The sequence below is a fragment of the Suricata suricatta genome, chromosome 3, assembly GCF_006229205.1.
Source record: "Suricata suricatta isolate VVHF042 chromosome 3, meerkat_22Aug2017_6uvM2_HiC, whole genome shotgun sequence".
In the NCBI taxonomy this organism is placed as follows: Eukaryota; Metazoa; Chordata; class Mammalia; order Carnivora; family Herpestidae; genus Suricata; species Suricata suricatta.
In genome coordinates, this window is record NC_043702.1 from 22,435,805 (window position 1) to 22,462,100 (window position 26,296).

Below are 26,296 nucleotides of genomic sequence, written 5' to 3' on the forward strand. Positions count from 1 at the left end.
ACAAATGAAAATGAAAATACAACAGTCCAAACTCTTTGGGATGAAGCAAAGGCAGTTCTAAGAGGAAAATACATTGCAATCCAGGCCTGTTTCAAGAAAATAGAAAAAGAGCAAATACAAAATCTAACAGCACATCTAAAGGAACTAGAAGTAGAGCAGGAAGTACACCTGAAACCCAGCAGAAGAAGAGAAATAATAAAGATCAGGACAGAAAAATAAACAATATAGAATCAAAAAAAAAAACCCCACAGTTGAACAGATCAATGAAACAGAAAGTTGGTTTTTTGAAAAAATAAACAACATTGATAAGCCTCCTCTAGCTAGACTTCTTAAAAAGAAAAGAGAGAACATCGACATAAATAAAAATCACTGATGAAAATGAATCTATTACAACCAATCCCTCAGAAATACAAGCAATCATCAAAGATTACTATGAAAAATTATATGCCAACAAACTGGACAACCTAAAAGAAATGGGCAAATTCCTAAACACACATGTACTACCAAAATTCAAACGAGAAGAGCTAGAAAATCTGAACAGACCCATAACTCATGAAGAAACTGAATCAGTTATCAAAAATCTCTCAATAAATAGAGCCTTAGGCCAGATGACTTCCCTAGGGAATTCTACCAGACATTTAAAGCAGAATTAATACCCATCATTCTTAAGCTATTCCAAAAATAGAAATAGAAGGAAAACTTCCAGACTCATTCTATGAAGCCAGCATCACTTTGAATCCCAAGCCAGACAGAGACCCAACCAAAAAAGAGAACTAAAGCCGATATCCTTGACAAATACGGATGCAAAAATCCTCAACAAGATACTAGCAAATCGAATTCAACAGTATACAAAAAGAATTATCCACCATGATCATGTGGGATTTATTCCTGGATTTCAGGACTGGTTCAATATTTACAAATCAAGGTGACACATCACATTAACAAAAGAACAGATAAAAACCATATGATCCTGTCTGTAGATGCAGAAAAAGCAGCTGACAAAATTCAGCATCCTTTCTTAATAAAGACCATCGAGAAAGGCAGGATAGGAGGAATTTACTTAAGCATCATAAAAGCCATTTATGAAAAGCCCACAGCTAATATCATCCTCAATGGGGAAACACTGAGAGCTTTCCCCCTTAATCAGGAACACTACAGGGATGTCCACTCTTACCACTGTTGTTTCACATACTGCTGGAAGTCCTAGCCACAACAATCATACAACAAAAGGAAATAAAAGGTATCAGAATTGGCAAAGATGAAGTCAAACTTTCACTTTTCGCAGATGACATGATACTCTACATAGAAATCCCGAGTGACTCCACCAGAAGACTACTAGAACTGATCTATGAATTCAGCAAAGTTGCAGGGTACAGAATCAATGCACAGAAATCAGTTGCATTTTTATACACCAATAATGAAGCAATAGAAAGAGAAATAAATAAACCGATTCCATTCACAATTGCACAAAAACCCATAAAATGCCTAGGAATAAACCTAACCAAAGATGTAAAATATCTGTGTAATGAAAACTATAGAAAACTTATGAAGGGAATTGAAGAAGACATTAAAAAATGGAAAAACATTCCATGCTCATGGATTGGAAGAATAAATTATATTCTGTCACTTTTGGATAAAAAGTTCTAACTGTAACTGTCAAGTCCATCAGGTCCAGTATATCATTCAGGGCCATTGTTTCCTTATTGATTTTCTGTCTAGATGATCTGTTCCTTGCTGTGAGTGGAGTATTAACGTTCCCTGCAATTGCCACATTTTTACCAGTAAGATTGCTTAGGTTTGTGATTGTTTTATATATTTGGGTGCCTCCGAATTTGGTGCATAGACATTTACAGTTGTTAGCTCTTCTTGGTAGATAGACCCTATAATTGTTAAATAAGCCCTTTTTCATCTCTTTTACAGTCTTTAGTTTAAAAAGCTTAAAATCTAGTTTGTCTGATAAGTATAGCTACACCAGCTTTCTTTTGACTTGCAGGAGCATGATAGATAGTTCTACATCCCCTCACTTTCAATCTGAAAGTGTCTTCAGTTCTAAAATGTGTCTCTTGCAGACAGCAAATAGATGGGTCTTGGTTTTTTATCCATTCAGATACCCTGTATCTTTTGATAGGAGTACTTAGTCCTTTTATACTCAGTGTTATTATTGAAATATATGGGTTTAGAGTCATTGTTTTATCTGTAGGTTTTATGCTTGTAGTGATGTCTCTGGTACTTTGTGGTCCTTCCAACATTTCCTCATAGCATTCCCCTTAGGATCTCTTATAGGGCTGGTTTAGATGTGATGAATTCCTTCAGATTTTGTTTTTTGGGAAAACCTTTATCTCTTCTTCTATTCTGAATGACACGATTGCTGGATAAAGGATTCTTGGCTGCATATTTTTCCTCTTCATCACATTGAAAATTTTCTGCCACTCCTTTCTGGCCTGCCTCACTTTAGTATATAGGTCTGCTACTACCCTTTTGTGTCTACCCTTGTAGGTTAAGGCCCATTTATTCCTGGCTGCTTTTAGGATTCTCTTTATCTGTGTATTTTGCCAGTTTCACTATGATATGGCATGCAGAAGATCAAGTTACATCTGAAAGGAGTTCTCTGTGCCTCCTGGATTTCAATGTGTGTTTCCTTCCCCAGATTGGGGAAATTTTCGGCTATGATTTGTTCAAGCACACCTTTGGCCCCTTTCTTTCTCTCTTCTTGTGAAACTCCCATGATACAGATATTGTTCCATTTCACTGTGTCACTTATTTCTCTAATTCTCCCTTTGTGATCCAGAATTTTTTAATCTTTTTCTCAGCTTCATCTTTTTCCATAATGTTATCTTCTATTTCACCTATGCTCCCTTCTGCTTCTTCAATTCTGGCTGTTACAGCCTCTAGTTTATTTTGCACTTCATTTACAGAATTTTTTAATTCTTTAAAACTATTTTTTAGTTCCTTGATTTCTGCAGCAATAAATACTTTGCTGTCTTCTATGCTTTTTTCAAGTCCAGCAATTGAATTTATAACTATTATTCTAAATTCTTGTTCAGGTATGTTTCTATCTATTTTGAGCGACTCTTGAGATATCATAATTTATTGGAATATCTTTTGAGAGGTGTTCTTCTGTTTCCTCATTTTGGCTAGTTTTCTGTCCCTTATATATTTTAAAAGCTTATTATGTGTCCTGCACCTGTGAGCACTACTGTATTAAAGAGAGGTCATAGGGTGTCAATGGCCTGACCCTTCAGGATGTGTTTTTTGGAGAGTGTTACTTTCTCTCTGTTGTTGAGTTTGGTTACTTTATCTCACTACTTGTAGTGAGGTTTTGAACCCTCCAAAGGTATGCTTTGGTTTATTTATTGAAGTAGCTGTATGACCCATCAGGTTATCCTGATGCATCCCTGGAAAAGTGACTGTCTTTTTTTCCTGAACTCTCAGAGTTTAGCTTCAACACCACTTTATTTGTGAGTTGAGAAAACTTCAGATCCTCCTACTTTTACAATCTTGAACAAATAAAATATTTGATTCTTTTATTTAGGTAACTCAAACTAGTATTTATCTTTTTTTATGTTGTAATCCTCATAGCTGTTGTATTTATGTTTATGTTTATGTGTATGTTTATGTTTAAATACATAATTAAAGGAGAAAAAGAAGTAGTAAAAGAAATAGTAAAAGACTCTCTCTTAATCCACATTACCACTATTTATATGAAAAAGTAATAATGTAAAATGATTATGACAATTTCAACTTAGTCATGGCCATATAAAAATGCCAAAAATGTTTAAGATTTAAACCTATCAGCACAAGTACTAATGTTTATAACCCATTCATCATGTAATTGTGAATAGCAAGAAAAAAATAAATTATTAGATACTATTCCACATGCATCAACTTTACCATGTATTAAAGACAAGGTCTTAGCAAAGTTTAAGCAAGGCAACCCACCAAGTAATGGCAGAAATTGCTGGAACCACTATTACTCATACTTCATCAAGTCTTACCACCTCTAATTATTTAAACTCAATTATGAGTATATATGTGAATATAATGTAGTTTGAAATACTCAAGTTTTTAAAAAGGGTATATATATTATTGTGTGTGTGTATGTGTGTGTGTGTGTGTGTGTATCCATTCTAAACCATCTTCCCTGATATTTTATATCACAAAGATTAACATTTGCTTTTAACTTTCACTTCCCTTTCTATTACATAGCAGGTAATAGGCAATGCCAGTATTTAGCTAAGGAAGAAAGTGAGAGATGGTTTCCATATTTACTGGAATATAATTACTGTAATGTCATTTCATGGAAATTTCACTTGACTTATCATAATAATATACTCTAGAAAAAGTTTTATGCAAAAACTAAATGACTAGTTTGCTCCAAAACCTGAAATTATGTGTGTCCTAAGGGAGACAAGCATAGTTTTATTTTTACCAACTTTAGTTAATTGGTGGGATTTTTATACGTTATTGGCTCAACAAATAATTGCCATATATAATTATATTATGTCCAACAATTCCTTCTAGTAAGTCACTGTGGTTATTACTATGAATCTAGATAATTAAAACAGAATGAAAAACTGTTATAGCCCCAGAAGGAATCTTCTCTTATAGTCTATGAAACGCTGGAATTGAAAATGCTTTGTGCATCATCTGTGACCAATGAAAAGACCTTTCCATAATTTTAGCTGTAATCTGACCCAAAAAACAAATCAGAACACCTTCTGGAAGATGACAGCTGCTCAACAAACTCAAAGTGCCTAAACAAAGTTAGTGTAAAGCTAAAGACAGATACATGCAAGGGCATTAAAGACAATCTGAAATAAATTGGAAATCTAATCTCCTAATTAGATGATGTATTTATTCATGGAGGACACCCAAAAAAGATAAACAGGTCATTAAAATGTATGTTTACATTTACTGTAAATTCATGTACCTCTTCCATCTTAAAAGTTAATGGCATAAATATTATCATTATTTAATGGTAGCTAACTGAATACCTTATTATGTTGATAGTAAATCACAAAACCAGCAGAATATATCCTCATGGTATAAAGTGTTTAAAATTATTCTGTATACTACTTATAATTATACACATTTTTATCTGTATGTAATTATTATCCTCATAAGGAAAATTTTCTTGAAGCTTCAAGAAACTGCAAGTTCTTTGATCATTTGTTTGGAGAATATAAACATTATTACAATTACAATGTCATTTAAACTTATAAATATACCTTATAAAATACCAGTTAAATGTATAGTTATAAAAATAATTTAATGTTTAATTTTAAAACTTACCTTTTAAAAGATAACTAACAGTTTCTTAAAAACATATGTTATTTATATCTAAAACAATAAAAGAAATTTTTATATTGACTCATGTTCAAAAATTACATTCTTAATGCCCTTTTATTTTTTAATTAAAAGCAAATTTGCCACTTTATCTTTATTTCTGGTGTCTACTTTCACAAAAGTCCATGGAATAGTACTGACAGGAACCTAAACACTTGCCAGGTGGCACCCACAGTTGTGGTTGTGTTCACAGCACACCCTAAAGCACCATAAAAATCTAAGCCTGCTTGGAAGTTTAATAGTTAATCCCAAACATTACAGCTCCAGATCCAAACCTTCTCCTCCCTTAGTTTTTCCCATAAAAATTAACAGCGACTGTATCTTCATTAGCTCTGACAAAAACCCTAGGACTTATCTTTTTTAATAATTTTTATATATTTATTTTGAGAGAGAGAGAGAGCACCCATGCATGAGCAGGGGAGGGGCAGAGAGAACTGGAGAGAGAGAGAATTCCAAGCAGGCTCCATACTCGATCTCTGACCACAAAGTCATGAACTGAGCCGATGTCAGATGCTTCACTGACTAAGCCACCAAGGCACCCCTGGACTCTTCTTTAAATTCTCTCTCTCACCCCACATCCAGCCTATCAGAAAAGCCTATTGACTCTCATAAAAAAATAAAATCTTACCATTTAGCTTCTATACCATTGCATGCTAGGCCAGAAAATCATTATACATCTCTTGGGTTATCTACCCTTAACCCCTCTGACAGTCTAATTTCCACACAGAAGTCACAGAGATCTTATGTAAATCAAGTAATTCTTCTCAAAATCCTCCAACAGTTTTCCAACATTCTTGGAATAAAATTCAATGTCCTCTTTACTACCATCCAGAAGGCCCTAAAGTCACACCCTTTTTGGTCCCCAAGTACCTAACTTCATTTTCTCCTCCTCTTTTCTAAGCTCGTCTACTTTGTTTATCCTAAACTCCTTGTTGAAACATTTTGGACATGCCCTCTTTTTAAAGGTTTTGAATTTGCTGTTCCTCCGACTCTAATTCTCATCCTTAATTCTCTGTGTCTCACTTTCTCACCTACTGCAAGTTTTTTATATATCACCTTCTCAGAACAATCCAGGCTTTTCTCTTTAAACCCAAAGCCACGCTGCACTCCATTCCCCTATGCCTGTGCTTTATGTTTTTCTCTAGCACTTATGGGCCACCGATATGCCGTAGCATAGATATGTTCATTATTGATTTATTACCTGTTCCTTACAACAAATTTAAGCTCTCTGGGAACAGATTTCTGTGTATTTAGTTAATTGCCCAGAATAGTGACTGACAAATGCTCAATAATTTTTTTAAATGAATGAGTAAATATAAAATACCTAATATCTTTTTAAATTTTATCTCATTAAACTTACATAGCCTAACTCATTTATTTTCACAGAAATAAACTGCATTGGTCAGAGCAATGAAAGCTTGAAGAAGGTCAGGAACTCACCAAGCAACAGCTGACTTAAGAACACATGCTCCTTCTAGCATGCAGCTCATCACTTTCAAAGTCTTTTAATTCCAACTAGGAAAATGAGGAGGGAGAGAGTGGATCATATCAATGGAAGCCTAAGGGGTTGGGCCTGGAAGTGGTATACACTGGCTTTGGTCAGATTTAGTAACACACAGCTTCCATATTAACTTCCATATTCCATATAATCTTCCAATAGGCCCAAGGAAGAGAAAACTGGATTGGTAAGCATCTAGCCTGTCTCTGACACAATAAACTAGGAAAACACTAACAGTCATGCTTTGTTTTGTTTTTTTTAGTTTTATAAAACACTTAAAAATTTATGCTGCATACCTATGGAGAAGTATGACAGAAATAAAGTAGAATGATGGGATTTTACATGACCAGAGGAGTAGGAGTGAAATATTAGCTACATTTTTCAAGAGCTGCTTCTCTGAGTAGGTGATATTTGAGCTTAGATATTAGAGACGAGAAAGTCAGACAGGCAAAAATTAGAGATGTAACAACACAAGCAGGAGGAAGAGCTAGCAAAAAGCTCTGGGACAGGAGTAACTGTGGCATGCTTGTGAAGAGTAGTGAGAAGACTGAAATAGCTGAGGGTACTGGGCAAAGAGTGTGAGGCAGTGCGTGTCCAAAGAGGGAGGCAGGAGACAACTTGTGGAGCCTGGCATGCCACAGTGGCAAGCTCACACTGTAAAACAAGGGGAAAACATTCTTGTATTTCAAGAAAGAAATCTTATGATCTGATTTACATTTTTAAAAGATCTATCTGGTTACTGTGAAGTGAGTGAATTATAGGATAAGGTAAGGTGAATTAGTAGGCTTTTGCAATAGCATAAGGCATGGAAAAAAATGCAAATGTATTCTGGTGGAAGCACCTGTCAGACTCCCTGGTAGATCTAATGGTGGGAACTGAAGGGTGAGAGAGCAAGCAACCCCAATGACTCCTAGGCCTTTAGCTTGAGTAAATTCACATATATTCACTTTCTGCTTTTACAAAAATAAGGAAGGTCAGAAGGCCAGGTTTTCTGGCAGGAAAAAAAAAAGAGATTTCTTTCCGGGCATGACAAATCGGAAAAATGTATTAGACACCCAAACTCAGGTGGGAAGTCAATGGTAGAGATAGCAGTATGGGGATTATCACCACATGGTGAGGCTGGCAGAGGGCACTTGGGGGGGGGTATTAGTGAGAAGGAGCTGTGCACTGGGAGGAGTACAGGGAGGTGGAATCTATTAACTGGAACTCTGGCAGAAGAGGAACAGCGCCCTGAAGATGCTGAGCAGGACAGCCTGGGAGTCCTGGGAGAGCCAGGACCATACAAATAACGGGTGTCAGGAGAGCAAAAGCAGGCATGGCAGGTTGTATTGACCGAATCTGAGAGGTATAGAAGATGAGAACAGGTATGTGGCACTGGCCGTGGGCACTGAAAGGGCAAATGACTGACAAAAATAGTTTCAGAGGACAGGAAAGAAAGGAAACTGAAGGGAAGACTACAGAAAGAACAAGTAGAGGCTCTTGGTTCCGTCAGCACTCCTGCCAACCATCTTGGTGAATATGAGCCAGAGCAGCTTCTGAGGAAACAGCCTAGGTACAGTGGGGGGTCGTCTGGTTAAGGACAAAAAAAAAGGCGTTTTAACTATTGGGAGTTATTGAAGGACATTTTCTAGGCTGATAGGAACTCTCCTGTGAAAGTAGAGAAAAGACATCCACCTAAATCACAATTTAAAAACTCTCTTAACTAATCTGATTTAAAATCCTGGTTCTTCAACCTATGAAACTCCACTCTATAAAAATGCAAATTAGTAAGAATTAAGAATTTTTAAATTATCTGGAATTTAATATGCATTTATTTTATTTTGACCTTGTTAGAAAAACAGTAAAAATACATTTTAATAAATCTTGTTTTTTGCAGGGAAAGAACATATAATTAACAAATTCTGCACTTAAACATCATCTAAGTAATTATCTTAATATTTAAGAAAAAGCAATTATCAGGGGGAAAAGGATATTGGCCAAACTCACAGGTTATATAGTTGTATGTTACTGGCAAACTTGTACGCCTGATTGTAAATACAGAGACTATTTGCTCAGCATTTTTCTTTAAAATAATGCATGGCTTCGTCACTGTTTGGGGGTTTGCTTTTGGGTTAACAAGAACTGATACAAGGTCTTTCCCTCTGACTCTCAAGATCTCTGAGCTGTGTGTGTGTGTGTGTGTGTGTGTGTGTGTGTGTGTGTATGTGTGTGTCAGAGAGAGAGAGACAGAAAGAAAAAGGGAGAGTAAGAGAAAGAAAGAAATAGGGACAATAATAAATGCCCTATAGAAACATAAAGGTCAAACATAGCTTGTATAATGCAAAGCAGCTGAATCCTGGCATTTATAGATGCTTATTGTTATTACTGATATTCTTTTATTATTATTGTTATTTTGACAAAGTTAAGGAATCAACACACCACAAAGGAAGAGCTTAATTTCCATTGATGGTTACTGACAAACAAAAACAAATAAACAGGTATTTATAAAACAAAAGCCTTTTCTTTATTCCCTAAAGAAATATATCAATGAGTCAATAAACATTATGTTAAAGAATCATAAAGTACCAAACCTCTGAGTGTGGGGTCAGAGAGAGAATGATTTGATTTTAAAATTAAGAATAGAGAATATGAAATTATTTGAGCAACACAAAAAACACAATTGAATTTTATATTAAGATTAGTTAAGGGTTGGTAGTACAGAATGAGAATAGAGAGAAAGAGGTAGAGTAAAACAGGTGGGGAGAGAAACGAGCACGTGACAATGAAGAAATGGTGGTATAACCAAGTAGCAACCAAGACAAATTGGAAACAAGACAGGCAAAAAAATGCTCAGATAAATAAGCTGTCCCAAAGTCACAGCTTAATCTTCCTTTGAGGGATGTTACTCTAGAAGATTATTCTTTCTACTAGTGATATTTTTTAATTGTCTAACTTATAATGTTAGAGTCTTTCCTATTGGGCTAACTAGTGAAGATGGTGACAGAGAAATTATCCCCTGGGTTGCAGTAGTAGTTACCAGGGCAGCTGTCTTTCCAAAATCTGTAAATAAATTAAGCTGAAATCCAGATTTTGTATCTTTTACTAAAAATTAAATATTTACCTCATTATCTTCTCTTCATTTTCATTTAATAGGAAGTTTTCCCTTGACCTCCACTTAATGGTTGGATTGACCAGCATTTCTCATTTTCTTTGTAAACCATGCTAGCTGTGCTCACTATACCTCGACTGCTCAGAGCCTCAGACCACACCCAAGCAGACCAGCACAGGCTACTCCCACCAGCTAAGGGCCTTTAGTACAAAGAGTTCAAAGGAATATTTTACTAATACTAACTCTCCTAAGAAGCCAGTTGTGTTTGCTATCGTAAATGAAATTAAAAGACTAATCAAGGTGATAAGATATGAGTGTGATAAGTATGCTGTCAATGAAAATTAAATTAATACTATGGAGGTGAGAGGATCATCTTCCGAGTATCTGAATTTCTTGTTTCAGATTAAGGAAATCACAAAATTGAAACTGTAAATGATACATTATTGGTATAGCTTATGCAAGAGTGTAGAATTCCAATCAACAGTCACCCAAAGAAAAAGTCATGGCCTTACTTCAAAAGAACCAACATGTGAATGCAAATGTTTTGTTTTAAGACAAAATACAATACGTACTTAAAGTTGAATGTATCATTTTTATGGCTCCCTTTACTAACAGACCTTTTCAGCTGAGTAACTTACTGGTTTGGTCAGGGCAAATAAGATCATATCTGCTGTGCTTTTAAGTAAGATACCAAAGACAATAAATATTCTTGCTACATGGAAATAATCAAGTAAGTAGGGTTTAGAAACTAAATAATATATTCAGTCATTGGGAGCAAGAAAAGTTTGCAAATGAAAAAAAAGATGCCACAGGTAAATGCATGTAAGTTATCAGAGTTGGTTAACATCTTATTTTGAGACATTTGTCTTTATTAAATGTAACAGGAACAATTACATAATGTTAGCCAGTCATTTTTTTACAAGCCTAAAATTTTCTAAAGATTGATGACATAAACTTGGGAATATACGAACAAACGTAAGAAAAGAATATTACTTACCTAAACCATAATCCAGGTAATATATCTGTGATCACATCCTAAAAGCTGACCACTTACTAAAATTTTAACAACCACACAACTATATGATAGAATGTATATGTGCAGATTGCCCATTTTAATAATTATTTTGAAAACTGAATACTAGTGTAAATTTTTAAGATGTAAAATAGCTATACATATAAATATGCCCAGAGTCATAAAAGAATGCATTTAATAAATACCAATAATAAGTTTTGTCTTTCAACTGATAGGATTATGGTTCACGAGGTAGTTTTCAAAACAAACAATATAAGCAATTTGTTAATGAGGGGAAAAAAAAACATACATTGGTAATAAGCAAATAGCCAAAGGAAATTCTTAGTTGCTGAGATCCTGTCTTTAAAAGAAATCCTACAGACATCTCTAGAAATAAGTTTTGCTTTCTGTTAAGTCTGAATTACAACCTCCACAATAAATATACACAATAGTGCACTTAGTCTGTACTGCCACCAAGTGCCTAAACTAATTAGCTTTAAGCTTGCAGCAGCTAAAAGCAGATTCTTTTGCTGTTATGAGTAGCTATTTGGAAACAGGTAAAGAGCAAACCACTTCAACCATGAATGGCTATAAGAGCAACACAATTTAGACATGACAATAAAATCTCAAAGCCATTAATAAAAAATATCAAGAATCCTACCAGCTCACTGGAAGTTCATGAAGTCTAAAAATGTTATTCAGCTTGTAGTCAAATTTTGCTGGACAAATATTTTCTTTATATAAATACAGGTTTGGATTTGGTGGCATTTCTGTGGGAAATTCTGAATCCTAGAGAAGAAAGAGAAAACAAGAGCTATGTGCAAATTAGGCATATCACTGTAACCACTGCTATTGTCTTATTTAATATTTCTGCTATCTTATTTAATAGTAAATTACAACATAAATATTATCATTATAATCCCTCAGGACTTATCTTAAGTCCTTCATTTTCTATTTTAGTTTTGAGAAAACATGCAAAAAAATGTTAAATAAGTCACATATCTATTTACATAAGTTAAAACTGCATGCTACATGGTAAAACATCATTTAAAAACACATATTATTAAATTACAATGAAGCATAATATAGTATTTTTTTATATTATTGGTCAATTGTCCTTTGTCAGTAACTTCCACCCCAATGTAATGTCAGCAAAATCTGTGTGTGATTATTTTTACACTCCTTTTGTCCTCTATAAATGGTAAACCAAAATCAGTTTTCATTGGGAAACAAAATAATTACATATGTTATTTGATTAACCATGGTTTTCTTTTTTAAACCTGAAGACACCGGGCTAATTTAAAGTCACCTACTAAAAGTATAAGATTTCTGTCATAAGCATTTTAAATCTCACATACATTAGAATCCACATCTGCCAAGCAAATTGTAACTGGAGATCAAACATCATTTTTAGTCCATGAGAAAGTAATCTCTCCTCAGTGGAAGGAAGATATAATATGAACAGGCACTTTCTTATAAAATGTGTTTAATGTTTATTTCTTTTTGAGAGAGAGGGAGACACAGAATTCCAAAGCAGGCTCCAGGGTCTCAGCTGTTACCAACAGAGACTGCCACAGTCTCGAACTCATGAACGGTGAGATCATCACCTGAGCCAAACGTGGACGCTCAACTAACTGAACCACTCCGGTGCCCCCAGAACAGGCACTTAATTAACACTTAATAATGGATGCAGTAATTGCTCATCTCCACACACACACAAAAAGGAATTAATCAATCCACTTACACTCTTACACTTAAAGTTTTAAAATTACCTTTAGAGAGGGAGGTATATCGTTTATGTACTCATTCATTTATTCTGTCAGTGCTACTTTATCCCAAACATTATTTGAGGCATAAGGAATGCACTAATGAACAAAGCAGATAAAAGTCTTGCCCTTGTGGAGGTTACATTGGAGTTGGAAAATGATAAATCCAATTTTCATGAATGAAGTATTTTTCTGATTAACAGAGTAATACATATTCACATAGAAATATCATGCATTGAGGGGCACCTGGGTGGCTCAGTCAGTTAAGTGTCCAACTCTTGATTTCAGCTTAGGTCATGATCTCATGGTTCCTGAGACTGAGCTCTGCATTGAGCTCTATGCTGAGAGTGCAGAGCCGGCTTGGGATTCTCTCTCTGCTTCTCCCCAGTTCACATATGTGCTCTCTCTCCTTCAAAATAAATAAATAAACTTAAAAAAAAATCATGCATTCTATATAATAAAAAGAAAAAAGGAAAAGAGATCTTATTCTCACTGTACAGATATAATTGCTATTAGCACTTTGATGTAATAGCTTCTCTCATGTTTTTACAATATTGAGACCATGCTCTATTTACCACCTTCCATTTTTCATTTGACATTATACCACTGCATTTTCACATTAGTCTATTCTGAAAGAATAAGTGCCATATTTTATTTAACATTTGGCTATTTTTGTTTTCCTTTCATTATCAAAGCTACCAACAGAGTTTTCTGTCTATAAATCTGCATTTCACTGATTTTAACCTTAAAGTACAGTTCTAGAAGTACAAATAAATAATTCAAATAAAATATTTAACAGAAACATGATACCTCTTCACAGACTGCTCTCCAGAAATATTATATGAATTTATATGCTTCCTGTCATCAAATGCTGTGTGCATTTCACCACTTTATTATTGCTATATATACATATATACACATAACTTCCTTACATTTAAAAATCATACATTTAGTAAACTTCTTTGACTATTTATCATTGAGCATCTATTAAATGGCAGGCACCAGTTTTAGCTCTTATGTCACTGAACAAAATAGACAAAACTCCTTTCCTTGTGGAGATTACAATCTATCATGAGGACACCAAATAATAAACATGTAAACTATATAATATCTATGTGATAAAAAGTCTAAGGGAAATTTTTTGTTAATTCATACTTAAAAATTGTATTTTGTTGATATATCTTAAATTAACTGATTAGGTTTAATGTGTTTTGTGTTTCTTATTTCTTTTTTTTTATTTCTTTTTTTCTAAACTATACGTTTATGCCTTTTGCCCATTTTTCTATTGCTGTGATGATAATTCATTTTAATGTTGCTTGGGTTGGAAATGGAGGGTAAACTATTATGTCAGAAAATATGGCAAAGTGAATCAGAATCCAGTCTCATATAATTTTTTGACTACATGGACAAATCCAGAACCATAAACGTATTATCTCCAGCAATTTTTTACAAGCACTATTAAACCAATCATTAAATCAAATGAATACAATGAGACATTTAGTAAAACCTAATCAACTAGGCTTAATAAAAAACCAATCAGCTACATTCCTATTTGGTGTAACTGAGAAGAACATAGGCAAATATAATACCTGAACAAGTATTTAAAAGAAAATTTATAAGAGCAGCAAAGGCCTAGAAACAGAAATCCTATCTGAACATAAATGCACTTGCAGAAGCAAAACTTAAGAACCCTTTTATTGCCCAGTATGTAAACCAAAATATTCCAGAAAACAAAAGCAAATAAATGGGCACGCAGGACCAGTGAGGCAAATGCAGGATGCATAAATAAGGACTATGCATAGAGAACAGAGGGAATAAAACTATTCTTTCAAATGACATAACCATTATCATTTATTTGTATTGACAAAGTTCAACTGGAGGGCACAACTAAGCTCTAAATAATAAGCTTTGATAGGTCAACAATTCTTTTACTCTGCACACCCTTTGAAATCATCAGGTAGCTTTTTAAAAATACCAATGATACTGGATCCCACCTCAGACCAATTAAGTAATTATTTCCAAAGGTAAGGTTCTGACATGGGTATTTATTTTAAATTTCCCCATGTGAAATAAAAGTCAGGATTGAAATCCTGGCTTTCCCTAGTGATTCAGTTCCACCACATACTAGCATGTGAATTTAGTCAAGCTATTTAACAAACTTTTTAGGATGCATTTTCCTATTGGTAAAATACAATCAAAATTACACCTGATTAATAGGCTGCCGTGAGTATTAAGTGAGATAATCTCTGTGAAGCAGTAATCACATCCTTGATAGTTAATAAATTCTTAATAATCATTCACTATTTCTGTGGATATTTTTATTATTGCCGCAATTAGTGGCACATTTTAATTTCAACTGCTTAGTAAATTCACTATGAATTATTTCATACTCTATTATAAAATATTTTATATTACTCAAATTTCAGGTCTAATATTCTCCTGGGATAGTGATTGAAACAGACAGTAACATATATCTAGTCTGTTGTTGTTTATCTCTATTTGTCCTAGGTTCAATAAAAAAAGGGACTCTTGCTTCACTGGCCAGCCATTCTTGCTGTTCATATTCAAAGGATTAAAAATATGATGGATAACTGTGGGGATATAGGTTCTACATACATAAATGGGTTAGCAAAAAGCTTAGGGAGGAAAGTCACTACCATGGGGCAAAAGTGTTCAACGTTAGCTAGTAAGCTATTGCAATAGGATTACAAGTAACTTGTTATATCACCTGCAGGAAATTACTTCCCATATGATGCCAATATACTCTTGTACTTTGATCACAAACTCCACTTGCCCTCCAGACCTTTTGCCTCTTACAGATTAATGATTACTGTCTGATTGTTTTCTCCATATTCACATGTGTAAGATCTTGTTTTCTTCATGTTCACCACATGGGTAATATCTTGAGAGCTTAATAGATATGGAGACAAAACCTCTGTTCAGGGCTCTTGTCTCATCCTGGATATTAACCTCTCTTGTATTCAATTCTGGGTCCACTCTCTTGCTGGACAAGAGGGAACTCCGGACTCATAGTCTGCGAAAGGTAACTCTCCCTCTATTTCAGTGATGTATCTGTTAGGCATCCCCTTCATATATCCTTATTAGGAAGCCAAACTACCCCCTTGGCCTCATTTCAAAGAGTCTCTTAGGTACCTAGGTTTCTTCCAGGCCCTGTATCTATGCCATTCAACTCAGGTCTCCTTCACTATCTTGTTCATTGCTTTCCATCAATCTAACATTCAAGGGAATTACCCAGACAAATTTTGAACCTGAAGTTCAAGATTATTTACCTAAACATTCAATCAACATTTGAATGTGTATTCTGTATCAGCTACTATGTTAGCTCTCAGACCAAAAACACAAGTGGAAGACACTTCTTCCATTGAAAAACTCACAGTCTCATGAAGGAACAACATAAATCAAAAACTACATCATTGAGAAAACCGAGTAGCAATATGCAGAAGATATTAAGGTGAAAAAATAAATAGTAAATCTATGGGAATGAAGTAAATATATAATTAATATCACTAATGCAGATATTGTCATTATATTGATAGATGATGGAAATAGATATAGGTAGGTAGGTAGATAGATAGATAATGTGTATGAAGCCAAAGGGAAAAGGAACTGTAAAGAGGCCATATTCTACAAAGGTAGCACAAATCATAAAATTTAGTAAACTTTATATAGGCAATGGATGAACAGAAGATATAAAAGAAAAATATCCCATTAAATCTAGCAATAAGATATAAAATACCCAATATAACACTAATAATAAATGTACTAAGCCAAATGAATTAAAAATATACTTTATTCAGTGATATAAAAGGGGATCTGATTTCAGATAGATATTCCATGGACTCAGATAAAAAGTCTGTTAGCAAACTTAAGAACTTTAAGTATTTAATTCAATTCAAATAAAAACTTCAGTGTGACTTTTGAGAAGACTTAGAAAATTATTCTAGAATTAATTTGAAATAAGAAACCAAACTAAATAAAATTGAGGTTTATAGTATCTCCATTTTATAGTTCAGAAGGCAAACGCATGGTAATTAATCCAAATCTAAACAACAAATCTAACTGACTCCAAAATCTAATGATTTTTCCTAATATAAAGTGATGACTAAACAAGACTGGAGTATTTTGTTCATCATTCAATTGTCAATTTGAATAAAAACATAAGTTTTAATAATATAATTATGTCAACTATTGTCCAAGATATGGAAAAAATATTCTCTTGTTTGGGGGTGAGCACAAACTGATTTAATTTTTCAAGAGGCAAGTAAGTTTTTATTTGAATAGATATTAAAATTTCTAGCAATATTTTTCCATGAGCATGTATTGTTTTTTTCTTAAAATTTCAAATAAAGAAATGTATATAAGGAAATCAGTCCTACATGTATGAAATGCTCTTTAATTTGTACCCACTATTTTCAAACCAACACTTAACTGGATAGGATTTAGTTAAATATTCAGATTTAAATGACTATTTAAACCAAGTTTGGTAGGTGTAGCAGAGGCTATTGAAAGCTCTTCAGCATTTCTCTGCCTCCCTTGCAGTTAAACAGAAGTGATTGGATACTGAAACAGAATACAAGTAGAAATGATGTAAGTCGCTTTCAGTTCTAGCCTTGAAACATCCTGACATAGTTCACCACTTTTTTTCTCCTGTCACAGTGACTTTGGAGAACTATGTAGATGGCAGATGGTATAGATGACAGATGGCTGCCCACATCCCAGAGTCACTGAATGGAAAGGATTCACACACAGTCACACCATCCACAAGTTAAGAATGAACATTTCTTATGAAAGGACTTTGGATTTTCATCTTCTCTCTTGCAGCAGCTAATGTTTTTTACACTGACAAATATAGTTGGGAAATTATTATAATTAACTATTGGCCATTTACATTAATTTTAAAAAATTTAAAGGTAAATAATAAATGTTTTAAGATAGAGAGTACATTAAATAAATGACAAATTAAAACAGATTTTAATGTATATTTTGTCTTCTTGTCTTAAATCCCCATGTGGAGAGGAATTTATCAGAAATGGATAAGTTTTGTTCAGGCTTCTGTGCCCTCATTATTTCATTTACCACTCAAGTAGTCCATGCCTGCTGACATACTTCACACATCACCATCTACTAAATGACTGACAACTGATATTATCAGCATGACTTCATTGAGCTAATTGACACTCAGAGTCTAAGTATGAAAATGGAAGTGAGTCAAGGAAAACCTTTCTTACTTAGGTATTTGCTCCATTTCTTGACCTTTATATTTGTTTGTATTATTGTGGTCTTAGATTGTTGGGAGAAGGATTAGTTATAAAATGGTGTTTTCATGTACTTAAGCATTTTTTATCTAATACCTAAGTTCCTAATTATTCTTTAAAGTTTCTATTCTAAATGACTATATTAAGCAAAATAGTTTTAACTAAGTCCTGCTTTACTTTGATCCATATCAAATTAGACTAAAAAGCCTAGCAAAAATAAAATGTACAACCAATAAGCTATCACTTGGAAACCTCTACTTCATCACATTTTTAGACAACATTTCTAGATTAAACCACTTATTTGTGCCATCAGCTAATAGAACAAAGATTGGTTTGATTTAAAAACATAAGGAATGACAGATTTATACTATTTCTGAGTATGTACTTTTTCAAAAAACTTATTATTTTAAGAAACACCTTTAAAATACTATTAACAGCAAATACAAAAATTGACAAGCTTAGAAAAAAAATTAAGTTCTAAAGTTAAACAAGTATAACATTTTTACTATGTTGAACTATAATTCAAATTATAATTCATATCCAATATTATTTGAAAACTAACTTCCATTAGTAAATTTTAGTGGTTGTCAAAGAGTGTTCCTCTGACTAGAGTACCAGCATTAGCTGAGAACTAATTTAAAATGCAAAGTCTCAAGTGCCACCCTAATTTACTTTGTCAGGAACTCTGGGAATGAAGCTCAGCAATCCAGGTCTCAGTCTCCAGGTGATTCTGACACTTGCTCAAGTTTGAGAATCACTGAAGTATCTGATCAACAACCCCTTTTTCAAAATTTAGCAAACTTATCTAAAATATTTATAAAGCATACCTGTAAGCATAAATTTGATAGGCACAATCTATATGCCACATAATCAGAACCCAAAAAAAGGAATAAATTGTATTTAAATTTTAAGCCTTTAATGTCAAAATGAATATTTTGTTTATCAATAAAACAATTGTAATGCACAGAAATTTATATGATTCATTATACCCTTTTATTATTTGTCTCACTGAAGTATCATCAAAAGAACATAATGAAACACCAGCTAGTCAGGAAGCATCTGAAAAATTCTCAATATATTTTAGAAGCAAAGAGACCTCTACCTTTTCCATTTATCATATACAATAATTTTTGTTTATATAACTATTCTCATTTTATTTTTTTACATATGCTCCATGCCTAGCATGGAGCTCAATTCAAGGCTTGAAATCAAGAGCCTGAGATCAACACCTGAGCTGAGATCAAGTCAAATGCTTAACCCACTGAGCCACCCAGGCATCTCTTAACTATTCTCATTTTAAATAGTCAACATACCATTAAACTTAGGAAAGAAACAAATAAGAAGAGCAATGGAGTTTTTATCAAGATTAATATTTAAAATAATAATAGCTACCATTTATTTAATAATGTAACTATCTTAAATCCTCACAACAGTTCTGTGTATTGACTATTACCTCTCCTTTACAGATGGACAAAAACTGGAGCTCAGGTTGAGAAATGACTAACTTGTCCCAATGCTAGCACCAGGAATCAGATTCCATCTTACTGGCCTCAAAGCCTGAATTATTTCGTCTTTGCCCACTATTCCAGTAACTCAGTCAGTATTCTTATACCTCCTGTTGGAATCTGTTAACTAAGATCCATTGATAAAATACTTAAAATCTGACTTTTCCTCCAGATTAAAAGAATCATTTATTTGCCTTGACTAAGAGTAAAATCAAACAAGACCTCCTGGAATTGCTGAAAGGAATACCACACCCACCTGGAATTTTTAGAAACATGGTAATTTTTCTTGAGTCGGGCTTGAGCGTAGGAGGAGGTGGAAGTGGGCTGAACAGTCAGACACACGTCTCTTTCATTACAACATTGCCACAGAAGGTAATTTTACAGATGGGTAAAATTAGGCTATAAAAATGATCTCTTTCCCAATAGCATGGATTTGTTCGGTAAAGAACCTCAAATTAAAATCCAAGTGGGTTTGACTCCAAAATTCTTTTAATTATAGCATATTTCCCCCCCAGTTCTTTTACTGAACCTGTTGTTAAAACTTTTTGCTTTTATTAATGGGCTTCTTGAACAAAACAGTGTAAAGATCATGAAGTGTTTTCTTCTTAATGACTTTGTAATCATTATGAGCACTATGAACGAGTAATAAAATTTTGCCTACTCTTCAGTTTTTCTGTCTTCTTCTAATTATAATAATTACAGTAATTTCTATTCTTTTCTTAATCCCCCTTTGCTGCTGTTTCTAATCTGCTATAGGCCACAAAATACCATGATTAAATCTATTAAGAATATTATGTTAACAATGCCGGTAAGACTCCATATTATGACCTTCTACACAGGAGTAGGATAGTTTCCAGTGCACGTCATTGTCTCTGGTGAATTCCCCATGTCATTAGACTCCTTTGAGGTGTAAGTCTACATCAGGATGACCAAGTCTCCATAAGACTCAATATGAATTATTCAATAGAATTTGTTGTGAAAACTTGTTTAACTATTTGAGAAGAAAATGCAGAATACTGACTCTCAACCTACTCCCAAATTAATTTCAGAGGGATTTGAGTTCAATGTTAAAAAAACAACAAACAAACAAAAGAAATCATAAAATACACAGAAAGACATATAAGTGGATATTAATAGGATCTGGGAATATAGAAGCCCTCTCTAAGCATAACATTAAAGAAAAAAAATTATGAAGTAGAAGACAGTTATATTTGACCACATTAGTTTTTAACTTCTAAAAGAAAAGAAAAAACTGCAAGAAAAATGTTGGTACATAAATACCAAATATAATTACATATAGATTTTAAAATCAACCATTAAAACTAACTCTTTCAAAGAAAAACGTACAGAAATCATGGTTACACGAGTCATCCAAAAAGTAATCAGTAAACATGTAAAAATATTCAGCCTCACTAATCATTAAATAAATACAGATTAAAATAACATATGAGATGTTATTCATTTATAAATGAGTAAACCATATTTTAAAAATAAGATTAGTGCACTAATGAAGTTACTCTCATACCTTGTAATGTACTGTAATATAAATTATAATATATTTATTATAAGTATATATAAATTGATATAACCTTTCTAGAGAGAAATTTGGCCATGTGTATCAAACATATTTTAAAAATGACCAAATGCCTTCTATCAGTTATATTTCTAAAAATCTATTCTTAGAAAATATCCAAACCAATGTGCAACCATAAATACATGAAGATATTTGTGAGCTATTATTTACTACAGCACTTAAAACACCTAACATCTAATAAAAAGGGATTGGTTAAATGAACTACAGAATACCATGCATCCAGGTGACAGGACACTATGTAGCTCTAATAATGGCATTCACAAAGAATATTTATAAACATAAAAAAGTATCCACATAGTTTAGAGGGTATATGTGTGATATACCTATATATATAAATGTACAACTACAAGAAAGTGTGTCATAATATTAATAGTAACTACGTCTTTATGCTTTTTATTTTACTGTGTATTCATTTCAGCATTTTCAAACAGATCTGGGTTCTTATCCTTCTATTTCTCTGGAAGCCATCTTGGTAATTCCCATACTCCCCAGGAGCCTAAAAATATGCTAATCAAAATCCAAGCAAGATTCAAGAAGGTCACAGGTTCATTCATACAGTATCTAGTTATGGCTTATATGTAGCTATTAAAATATAGCTGTTTATTTTCCCAACAGTTTTAAAACCAGTCAATTTACTATTTTAAGAAAATACTTTTGTTTTAAATTTTTTAAATTTTACTTATTTTTGAGAGATAGGCAAAGTGTCAGGGAGAGGGAGGCACAGAATATGAAGCAGGCTCCAGGCTCTGAGCTGTCAGCACAGGGCCAGATGCCAGGCTTGAAATCACGAACCATGAGATCATTACCAGAGCAGCCAAAGTGGGACACTTAACCAATTGAACCACAGGCATCCCTTTTGTAAGGAAATTCTTATAACATCCTTTTAAATTCTATTTGACACAAAAATGTAAGCAGTTATTTGAAAGATGACAAATATCAATGAACTGAACATTTTCCAGTAAAGAACACAATCTATTTAGCTTTGTAAAGTAAGGCAATTCTCCACTAACAGTTTTATCTGAAAAAGAATGAAGAATTTCTAAACCTTTACCATTTCCCCCCCTTAGTCTCATGCAAACTAAAATTGATAGACATGGAAATTTCAATGACTTTTAGATTATATCCCTTTCACTATAATTTTCATTTAAAATAAACAATTGTGTAATCTCTATGAAGTAGAAACCAAGAATAAGTCTTATAAAGGTTAAATTTTCCTGAAGATATATCTGACCAGCTAGAAATTGCTAAATTGTATGACCTGTCTAGTTCTATTCATGGACTAATATATTCTCTAGTTGGCAGACTTCCAAAATGAAGAATAAGCACGCATTTTTGTAATTGAAATTGCAACATTTAGCTTAGCTATCTTATCCTGACTTTAATGTTGTTAAATTAATCATTATAATTTAATAAAAAAATGTCCAATTTTTCATTTTGATAAAGCCTGTTATGCAATAATGTAAATATCTAAAAAGCATCAATTATATATAACATGTAAAATATTCCTAGACAATAAATTATAACTTTTAACACTATTATAATCACATAAGAATGCTGCAAACTCAAATATTCAAAGAGAGGATGAATTAAATGGAGAGAGAGGTAGCAGAAAGCACATGAAGATTTAGGAAAGTGCACCATAGGTGGTGGAGCCTACATGGCAGAGAGGAAGGGAGCTCTGTAAACTTCATCTGCCCCATCTATCAAACTGAGAAAGACATTACTCTTGTCAGCAAGGGTGAAGGAGAAAATACAGACTCCAGAAAGAAGACAACCTCAAAGATGCCTGAGTGATTGAATGCGAACTGGGGAGATTGGAAAACAGGCCAGCCCGAAGGGCAGGGGAGGTGGGAGCCCCAGCCCAACATGGAGAAAGCATGCAGAGCCTCTGAGAGACAATGGGAAGATAAAGAGAAACTGAACACACTCAAGTACTGTCTCTAGAGAAGAGATAAAGAACATTTAACCCCGCACAGAGAGAAAAACTCTCACTCCACATATAACTGCTGGGTAGCCCAAATCCCAAACCCAGGTGGCACAGGGGAAAAAACAGCCTCCACCCCTGCACTGAACTGGCAAGGAGTCGGTGGCCTCGATGGCGGTGGCATTCCCAAGGGCGCACACATTGGCCTTGGCTGCGGGAGTGGGAGCAAGCATCTCATTTCCACAGCGCATCTCACCTCCAGCTTTGGCTGCGCAAATCCCAAATCCTGAGTGCCAACAGGGAAAAAATAGCCTCCACCCCACACGATCCTGGCAGGGAGTTGGGGACGGTGGAGGCGGGGGTGCAGCTTCAGCTGCAGGAGCTCGCAGCTCATTTCTGGCAGTGCCTGGTGCCTTGGGCAGTGGCAGTGCAAATCCTGGCCAGCGCCAAGAGAAACTGCTCCCTCCCTCTATACGTGACCAGGATCCCGGCTGGGAGCTGGGGATGGCAGTGCTGGGAGTTGGCAGTGGCAGCACCTCACCCCTGTCAGCTGCAGGGCAAATCCTTCCTGGGGTCAAGAGAAACTGCTCCCTCCCCCTACAAGATCCTGGCAAAGAACGAGCTGCCAAAGCAAGTACATTGCATCTGTGGTAGCATAAAAGTGCATGGACTAGGATTTTGAAACAAGGCGGGCCTGGAAAATACAGCTTGGCTCAGCTGTGGCACAAGGAGATTGGACTCATTAGAGTGGCCTGCAGAGCTTATTTCCAGTGAAGCTTAGGGTGCTGCCATCCTACTCTCTGCAACCACTATGGTAGGGCCTCCAAGAGCAGCCCCTGAAATCTACATACACCAAACCACACCTACTCACTAGGGGAGCTGCTGCTTTTTTTTTCTTTTTTTTTGTACTTATTTTTTATTATTATTACCTTTTTTACTTTAATTTTTTTATTTTTAATCCTTATTTTTCTTTCTCCTTTCTCCTTCTTTTTATTCTTTTTTACTTTTTTCATTCTTCCTCTTCCATCCAGATATATTCTCCTGTATCTCATCCTTATCTCTCCCCACAACTGTTTATACACTTTTAGACTGTCCATTGTCCTTTGTTGTCTCTACCCCCCTTTATTTATTTTTTTCTTCTCTTTCCTCTCCATTTTCTTTTCATCCTTTCCTCCTTTTAATTTGTTTGTTTGTTTGATTTGTCTGCGCATTTGTGTGCTTCAGTTCCCTCTGTGTTTGTCTGTCTGTTTTCCATATCAGAGCTACCCCAAGAAATAAGCCAGGTGCACATGATGGTGAGTCCTGATTACTGCTGAGTAGGAAAATAAAATAATCAAAGGCACAACAAGAGAAAATGAGAGACACCATTAAAAGAATATTTCCTGAAATGATAGGCCCTGGACAGTCATTAAGCCTCTTTTAATAGAGCAATACTAACAGGTGCATAGTGCACAATGAGCTTTTCAAAACTGACAGGAGACAGAAAACTAGCCAAAATGACAAAACGAAGGAACTCTCCCCTGAAGAACCTCCAGAAGGAAGTCAGAGCCACTGAACTGCTAAAAACAGATCTAAACAACAGAACAGAACAAGAATTTAAAAAACTTGTCATAAAATTAATCACTGGGGTTGAAAAAAGCATCAGAGAAGCAACTTAGACAATGACTAGGGACTTTGAAAATAGGTGTGACGAGTTAAAAAAGGCTAGATATGAGGTGAATAATAAAATGGAGGTGGCCACCTCAAGGACTGAAGAGGCAGAGAGAAGATTAGGTGATTTAGAAGACATAGTTATAACAAAAGAGGAAGCCAAAAAGAAAAAAAAAAGACAAAAATTGATCCAGGAGCAGGAAAGGAGAATTCGAGACCTGAGTGATACAATCAAGCGGAACAACATCGGCTCATAGGAATTCCTGAAGAGGAAGACAGAGAGAAAGGGCCTGAAGGGATACTAGGCCAAATTATAACTGAGAATTTCCCAAATCTGGGAAAAGAAGTAGACATTCAAATTCAAGAGGCACAAAGAACCCCCTTAAGACATAATTTGAATTGGCCTTTGGCACGACATATCATAGTGAAACTGGCAAAATATAAAGATAAAGAGAGAATTCTGAAAGCAGCTAGGGAGAAAATGGCCCTAACATACAAAGGGAAACCTATCAGAGTGGTTATAGACCTATCTAATGAAAATTGGCAGGCCAGGAAGGAATGGCAGGAAATCTTGAATGGGATGAACAGAAAAAACATGCAGCCAAGAATCCTCTACCCAGCAAGCCTGTCATTCAAAATAGAAGGAGAGATAAAAGTGTTCCCAAATAAACAAAAATGGAGAGAATTCATGACCACCAAACCAGCCCTACAGGAAATCCTAAGAGGGACTCTATGAGGGAAATGTTGCAAAGAATACAAGGTACCAGAGACACCACTATAAACATGAATTCTAGGGAGAACATAATGACTCTAAACCCCCATTTTTCAATAATAACACTGAATGTAAATGGACTGAATGTCCCAACCAAACGACACAGGGTAGCAGAATAGATAAAAAAAACAAAACCCATCTATTTGTTGTCTACAAGAGACTCATTTTTGACCTGAAGACACCTTCAAGTTGAAAGTAAAGGGATGGAGAAATACCTATCATGCAATTAGAAGCCAAAAGAAAGCTGGAGTAGACATACTTATATCAGAGAAACTGGACTTTAAAGTAAAGGCAGTAACAAGAGATGAAGAAGGACATTATATAATAATTACAGGGTCTCCCCATCAGGAAGAGCTAACAATTATAAATATCTATGCGCCAAATTTGGGAGCGCCCAAATACATAAAACAATTAATCACTAAAAGAAACAATCTGATTGACAAAAATGTGCTAATTGCAGGGGACTTTATTACTCCACTGACAGCAATGGATAGATCAACCAGACAGAAAATCACTAAGGAAACAATGGACCTGAACGACACATTGGAACAGATGGAACTGATAGATTTATTTAGAACTCTGCATCCTGAAGCTAGGTAATTCACCTTCTTCTTAAGTGCTCATGGGCACATTCTCGAAGATAGATCACATACTGGAACATAAAGCAGCCCTCCATAAGTATAAGCAAATAGAGATCATACCATGCACACTTTCAGATCACAATGCAATGAAACTTGAAATGAACCACAGGAAAAAGTATGGAAAACCTCCAAAAATGTGGAGATTAAAAACCACCCTACTAAAGGATGATTGGGTTAATCAGGCAATTAGAGAAGAAATTAAAAAATATATGGAAACCAACGAA

At 34.6% G+C, this 26,296-nt stretch overlaps 1 protein-coding gene across 1 annotated transcript in view; it reads right to left on the minus strand.

The window, feature by feature from the left end:
* SPAG16 (sperm associated antigen 16) overlaps window positions 1–26,296 on the minus strand; it is a 919,440-nt gene that overhangs the window by 753,408 nt on the left and 139,736 nt on the right. Inside the window, exon 10 of the mRNA XM_029933901.1 lies at window positions 11,606–11,733. Coding sequence (XP_029789761.1) covers window positions 11,606–11,733 — 128 coding nt within the window. The remainder of the gene's footprint in view (window positions 1–11,605; window positions 11,734–26,296) is intronic.